At 33.5% G+C, this 7,422-nt stretch overlaps 1 protein-coding gene across 2 annotated transcripts; it reads right to left on the bottom strand.

The window, feature by feature from the left end:
- Positions 1-290: 290 nt before the first annotated feature.
- LOC110645002 (GATA transcription factor 11) lies at positions 291-5,313 on the bottom strand. 2 transcript variants are annotated; one of them, XM_021797988.2, is made up of 3 exons: positions 5,113-5,313; positions 3,789-4,037; positions 291-1,305 (listed from the first exon to the last, which is right to left on the bottom strand). In XM_021797988.2, exons 2-3 carry the CDS (start codon positions 4,026-4,028, stop codon positions 571-573), a joined length of 975 nt encoding a protein of 324 aa, XP_021653680.2. In that variant the 5' UTR covers positions 4,029-4,037; positions 5,113-5,313; the 3' UTR covers positions 291-570. The 2 variants fall into 2 exon arrangements, with proteins under 2 accessions (XP_021653680.2, XP_021653681.2); XM_021797989.2 differs by lacking the exon at positions 5,113-5,313 and adding an exon at positions 4,198-4,425.
- Positions 5,314-7,422: the final 2,109 nt, after the last annotated feature.

Raw genomic sequence — 7,422 nt, 5'->3', positions numbered from 1 at the left:
TCCCAATGAACCTTACAAATTAATGAAAATCCCTCTCCGACAGATGAAAATGATCCTTCAAACATTTTTTGCAAAAGCAATACTGATGCTTGATCATTGAGCCAACAATAAAATGATCAAGCATCTGCTTACTTGAACAGTTATGGAGCAGATTCATAATGTACTTTGTTAAATGGATAGATAGGTATCGGAACTGTAGCATACGCTCAGCTCTCATGGATTGAGAGAACAAACAATAAGTGTCCAGAAACAAGGAGACAAATATAGGCATAGAGTCTAAACAAAGCAGAGAAGAAAAAAATGTTTACCATAACCAAAGGGGCACAAAGCATCAATCAGCCTACTTTCTAAACATCTAAATTACATTCGTCTGCCTCACTCAGATATTCACTACTCTAAGCCTTTTTTTTCATTGCTGCCAAACATCTAATCATCTAATGTTCCTAATTCTTATTCGTTCAATGTACAAAAAGAACAAACCAACCGACTGATTAGAAAACTGAAAACAGAGAACAGACAGCTCCCAGCTAGAAAGCTACTTTCCTAAATAATAATCAAACAAATAGGCTATCACAACGATTCTGGTGCTGTTGGCAGTGATGTGTCGATTGCATCCATAGTGCTTACTGGCCTAGCCTTGTTTCTCATCTCTACGACCTTTTTGTGGGAGTTGGAGTGCAAAGATGGAACAAAGGTTGGACTAGCAGCAGGACGGTACTCTGGGAAGAGACGGCCAGACCTGAAACGAACCCCACAAGCATTGCAAAGGGTTTTTGGCCCCATTGGCCCCTCTCTCCATTGTGGAGTCCTGGTCACCTCACAATGTGAACATTTTCTGATTTCAATTGGCTGTTGCAAGGAGGGTTTCTTCTTCTCTACAGTACAAGACAGCATCATCAGATTTTTTTTCTTCTGTTTTTTCTTGGCAAGGCTCGACGCTTTCTCATCAGGGTAGGACTCTGATTCTGATTCAGAGGAACCCAAAGGATGATATCGTTTTGGAGCATAGGACATGATGATGGAACGAAATGTGCGTTGCTGGGGCCGCGAGCGCTTGCTTCGAGGCCGCTTCACTGGGATTGCAAATTTGGGGTGACAGACCTTTGCATTTTCAGCTGAGTTAGAGCTGCTTGCATTTTCAGCTGAGTTAGAACTGCTGCTGCTTTCAAGGACAGAAACAGGACTGGAGGTACAGAATAGTTGTGAATATTTAACCTCTGAAGAGTCATAATCAAGGGGAATGCTTCTGCTAGAGGATGCTTCAGCAGCTGCCGGCCACTGTTTTGGCTGGGAAGATTCATTGGACTGAGCACCAAATAAAAGGTCAATTAAACAACTGACAGATGGAAAAATGTGTTGCAGTTGTCTAGAGAACACGAGAGCATGTGACCCCAACACAATTACACATATGAATGGCCATAATGAGAAAATAGAATATGTTTGAGAGTAATCTAATAATGTGTGGATACAAGCATCCAATAAGTATTGATCACTTTCAACAGCCACCTCCCTGCAACTCCTTGCATACAGTCAAAAGGCACACATTTATAAGAGACTGAATAGATTCTTCAACTGGCATTGAAATATCAATAAAAAATGACATTATATATATAGATATATAATGACCACTTCAATTAATATGCATTATTAGCAACATCAACAGGATGCTTGTTATTTTACACAGGATTGTAACTGCAAGTAAATTACAAAAAAAGCTTCTACGGTGCAGTCAAAGATTGTTAGGCAACTCTGTAGCTGTGCATTTCCCAAAAGTTCAGATTATAAAAATGAATTCAACACTCTTTGATCTTTATTTGATCGCTTCAGCCTATGTTACTCGGTCATGGGTACGAATGTCGGAAATGGGTACACATCCATGTGTCAGACTTACGAACTTTCTAAACAAAAAATACAGGGATATGGATCTAAATTTACACACAGGTGCTCATTAAGTTATCTAGGCTGAAAAGGTTGCAATAATCTATCCAACATGGACTGGCCAACCACAATTAAAATTGTGATATGCAACCATTGGATTCTCCAAATATTCAATATTTTTTAACCGGTTTTGTACCTATCCTTTAATTCAAAGTTGCATTCTCTTCTTAACTTGTTTTTTTACCTATCCTTTAATTCAATATGCTTTTCATCTTGAGAGATCTCTGTCAATCGAGCGTACGACTGCATGAATATAAGTCGGACACATGTTCCATGTCGTGTTGTGTCGACATGGGTACAGCAGGGCAAAATGAAGAGTCGGAGTATCAGAGAATTCAGCACCTAATCACAAGAAGCAGTACATGATGAATTCCTGCTTCCTCCTAGGTATTCCATTTTCCTATAGAGAGATGGTGTGAATGACTAAAAGTGCCATCAAGGAAAAAGCCAACACTGTCTCTTAGAATAAATGTTTGCTTCTTTCTAGCTAAGGCAAAAATGGCAGAATATTGTTAGCAGGAACTTGGAAAATGTGATTTCTGAGCAATTATCACGCACTTCATTTTCATCAATAATACATTCAACTAGATGGCAACCAGCTGCAGGCTCAATCAAGTTTGGCATAAGTCCTCATTAGACAGCATACAGCTGAACCCAACAAGCTGCACAAGGCCATCTGTAGATACTTGAGGGGGCTACTTAACATACATATGACACGTCCAATCATAGTTTAAATTTTCTTTTCTCGTCCTTCCATCTTCTGTGGCAGTAACACCCATCCTTTTTGCAAGTTTCATCAACTCAGCAATTCTGCTACTTAAGAACAAACTCAAACTTCTAAATTCCTTGGCACTCTGTAGTTCCATAACAACAAGGATTCCATAGCCTAACTCTATTATTACTGAAAGCATGGTGGAGCAATGTAAAACCATAAACACCAACATACTTTTCCAAACATTCCCGGTTTGATCCTTTGCAGATTCATTATTCCATCACAGCTTCTTGTTAAATTATGTAATTTGATTTACTATTCTTAAATTTCTTTTAGTTTTTCAGTGAATGCATCCACATTTTCCCTGAATGGACTTATAAAGCTATTGAAGATATAAGTTCCACCTCTATGCACATAGTCAAGGTTGTCCTCCATCTTAGCATTGTTGGTTGAATTTCAAATTAAAAATAAATAAATAAATAAAAATAAAAAAAATAAAGATTCTACATTAGCAATTAATGATAACAATGACCTGCATAAATAAAACATATGTTTTTGTAATGTAGAAGAGGCACCTTTGTTATCCATCTTATTCTTAAGGACTAAATGCAAATGCATTTATAAGAACATGTCAGAAAGATACGAGAACAATCACATTGTTCATATTGAAAATTTTTTTAATGAACCATCCTAGTCAACATATGCTAAATAAATTATGACTAATGGAGTAACCGTACTGATGGATCTCACAATGAAGAATCTATTACGGAAATGGACTTTACAAAATCAACAAAAATATCATGGAGCAGCACACCATCTCCCTCGTTAGAGAATAATGAGGCGCAAACTTTCACAACTCCACATATAATCAAACACTCTTACAAGATAAACTATAAAGAAATAAGTCTACAAGCTGAACACTAAAAGATAAAGAAAAGGATAAACAAAATTTCCTACAGCCCATTTGTTGGCCATATAATAGTGATGAAAATCCAAAGACACAATCCACAATTACCCGGGATTATGAATGAGAGCACAGTTTAGACTATCTGCCATGTGCACCTTGAGAATGCTGAAGCATTCATAACCAAAACAACAGAAAGATACAAAGATATCAAACCAAATTTATTAAACTCACCAAAACTGAGTAGCTTTTCTTTGCTTTCAGAATGTCATGACTATTTTCACCACCAGCCGTTAAGCCTGCCAAAACATTTGATGATGTTGGCACCAGCTGTTGAAATTTAGCCTCCCAATCTTCTATTACATCATTCGGTTCCACATCCTCCAATGGAAAATCAAAATATTTAATGGCATCATCAAAAAAATCATCTGGGACCCCGTTAAAATTTTCATCAAAAAACCAAGAACCATCCATATTATTACCCTGTGTGACATAAGGCAAGAAGAAGAACAAAGTAATCAGGCAACTGTTATTCAAAGCCATAAAACTCAGCCCCCACAAAAGAAACACGTTATTATACAGAAATAAATGCAGCAGTACTGGTTAGAGTTTAACATTATTTCCTCATAATTGAGGATAGTACCTTAGAACTCAGGTTTTTCTAGATATCCAACATGTATCCAACAGAGATATCTTTAAGTGTGATATTTGTTTGATGTTTGCACGTTTGGCTCATGTGGTTTGCTCAGAGACGAGTACGTTATGGGTTCAAAAGTAAGACCCCTTTTACTCCGTAAAAGAAGGGAAGGGCGAGAGGGTTATTATCTAGAAAGTTTGAAGACCACGTTTACCTCATCTAGGAATACACCTTTTTTATTCTTAAAAAAAAAAAACAGAGATATACATGCAAAGTCCTTAAAGGCAAAGTAATTAAAGGAAATAATTATCTTATCTAATTAAAGTTTATTATGAAAAAATATTATGTATAAAACAAAGGGTTTTAAAAAGAAATTTAGAAAAGGAAAGGACTCTTATAATCTTAGAAAGATGAGTTTATTCATTATTTATAATAATCCTTCCTGTTTGAAGGCTGAAAAAAAAAACAGATACGCTTTCGTTTTCATCACAGTTATGACTTCAATTTGAACCAATTAGCAAGAAGCTGTGAAAAATAAGCCATATTATTATAATAAGATAATTTTTAAATCTTTGTTTGGTTACCAAGAAAATTCAAGCAGAAAAGAAAAAATCAACGTTCAATTCAAGTCATATCTTCACTTCCCCTTTATGTTATTTTATTTTGCAATTTTTTTTTTGGACCAAGGAGAAGCTATTACACCGAACAAAACCTGATAACGAGCTATTTTTGCATTATTTCCAATTTTTCACAATAAAAATGCTACTTAATTACCATTCAACAGTTTATGAGGGTATTTTAACTCATTTTCTCGGGAACCAAGCAGAAATAAACGAAATAGAGACAATGCAACTTAACATTTAACAGCAAAAGGACTGAACAAGAGGAAATGAAGCATATAACAGCAAAAATCAGACAAACCTTTGAAAAGAAGCCCTAAATGAGACCAAATCAGGCCATGAATGTGAGTTATCTACATCAAAACCCTAGAGAGACAGATACAGCGAGCGACGTCAACAATAGATATCATAAACGGCGCCGTTTAGTGACTGGATAGACATCGTAAATAAACCGACGATAATGGAGAGAGAGAGAGAGAGAGAGAGAGAGAGAGAGGAGGAGATCTCCTTTTGAATCTCTTGTCTGAGATTGTGATTTTTAGGTTTCCTGCTGGTGGGAGGATTAGGATATAGTGAGTGGAGGTTCACTGAGCTAGACATGGGATCAACGTTTGACCTCCATCCATCTGACATACTATTTAATATGGTTTTATTGACAAATTTTTTAATCCAAATATTTTAATTTTTAAAAAAATTAATCAAATTTAAAAATTAATTGACCAATTTACATTTCAATTGAATCATGTATTTATTAATATTTAATACAATATTTTGATTAAAATTTCTTTAAAATTAAAAATTTAAGTAATTAATTTAAAAATAAAAAATTTAGATAAAATTATAAAACAATGCAAACTTTGATTCTAATTAGTCTAAAGCAATCAAATTAGAATCCATAGAATAGGATTATTTACTACAAAATCGCATGTAATTATTCATTATCTCATTGAAATTCTATAATTATCTTTGAATGTGGATAAATGCAATTCTATCCCATTAAATTTAAAGTCAAATAAGTAAATTTATCTCAAAAAAAAAAAAAAAATCGTCACACCTTTATCTTTTAAATCATTCTACTCATGAAATTAAGTAAATTTTACGTTTTTTTTTTAGTAGAGAGTATACTTATACAATCGTGCCGATTTATGACCTTACACACATATATATTAATTAGTCAAAATAATGTTTAAAAAATTTAAAATATTAAAATTTATTTTATTATTAATTAAAAAAAAAAAAATTGGGTCGTGTTTTACCCAAATAAATGAAATCTTCCATTTCCCGTTTTTTCTTCGTCGTCACTCCCGTCTCCCCCCTTGTTTATCCCCTCATACCAAAACCCACGACTAGCAACTCTAGCAATGACTCAAGGTGAGGTGAGAAGCTCTAGAGCACTCAGAATGGCAATGAACAATAAGCGGCAGCAAAATAAAACGCACACAAAGAGAGAAAGAGATATTAAGAAAGTTATTTTTTTGGATATTATATATATATATATATATATATATATATATATATAAAAGAATAATTGGAAATAATTATGTTATTTTTTAAAAATAAAAAGGATTAAATAGTTGGAGAAGAAAGAAATAGAAATCATGTGGCGGTGGTGGAGAGCTATAGGAAAGACAAATGTATGGGAAAAGTATGAGAGTGCACCGACGATAACGGAGGCATGAATGTTGAAAACGAAGGGACCCACCACCCGCCATTCCAGTTCCAAGTGTCATGATCCTTAAGTCCTCGTTTGGTAAAGTTATTTCATCTTTTTCTGGCGATAAGCAAGTATATATCATGTGCTTTCACATGCACTGCCTCGCCCCTTTCCCTTTTCTTATCACTCCTCTTTACACCCGCATTCCATTTACATCTCATCTAATCCCATTCTAATCATTTCTTTTGTCCTATTATTTTAAATATTTAAATAATTATATATTTAATTAAATAATTTATACATTTATAATAAATAATTAATATATTTAATAAAAAAATAAATATATTTATTATTAAAATAATTTTATATAATAAAATTTTAAAAATTAAATAAAAAAATAAAATATATTTTCAAATTAACTTATAAATATCAAAATATTTATACTCATAAATTTATTTTTAAAACTTATAAAATGAGTATGACTAAGTTATAAGGTAAAACAAACAGTCTCTAAAAGTGAGTAAACTTTTGATTCAAACTGAAAAGATAAATCAAATCTATTTAATCTAAAAAATTTAATTTATTTAATGCAGTATGATTTATTTTTTCTGCTAAAAATTTCGGTTTATTCAATCTTTTTAATTTTTCAAATCGAACCAAATCCATCTAACCAATTATCTTGTAATTTTTCGTTATGATTGATTTGTGCACTAAAATTAAGTGTATTTATCATCAAATTTATAAGAGTTGTCCCCGAATCAAACACATTTACCACCTTGTTCCTGCCATCTCCTCATGGTTTTACACTTGTATAAACCAAGATTCAAATCCACCTTGGCTCTATATGGGTTCACTCACCACAGATACAAACTAAAGAAAATGATTCCACTAGGCATGTGGATGCCAACCCAAAATCATCACCAGATTGAATACTAAAAAGATACGCATTTCAATATC

The sequence above is a fragment of the Hevea brasiliensis genome, chromosome 1 (genome assembly GCF_030052815.1).
Source record: "Hevea brasiliensis isolate MT/VB/25A 57/8 chromosome 1, ASM3005281v1, whole genome shotgun sequence".
Taxonomy (NCBI): domain Eukaryota; kingdom Viridiplantae; phylum Streptophyta; class Magnoliopsida; order Malpighiales; family Euphorbiaceae; genus Hevea; species Hevea brasiliensis.
The sequence above is the reverse complement of the archived record's forward strand: the minus strand, read 5'-3'. Positions and strand labels throughout refer to the sequence as shown.

What these genes read in the sequence shown, in the direction of transcription:
- LOC110645002 (XM_021797988.2), bottom strand. Translation starts at nt 4,028, where the DNA reads ATGGATGGTTCTTGGTTTTTTGATGAAAATTTTAACGGGGTCCCAGAT. An exon ending in AGAAAAGCTACTCAGTTTTG is followed by an intron (nt 1,306 to 3,788) that starts GTGAGTTTAATA and finishes TTTGGTGCTCAG; the next exon opens with TCCAATGAATCTTCCCAGCC.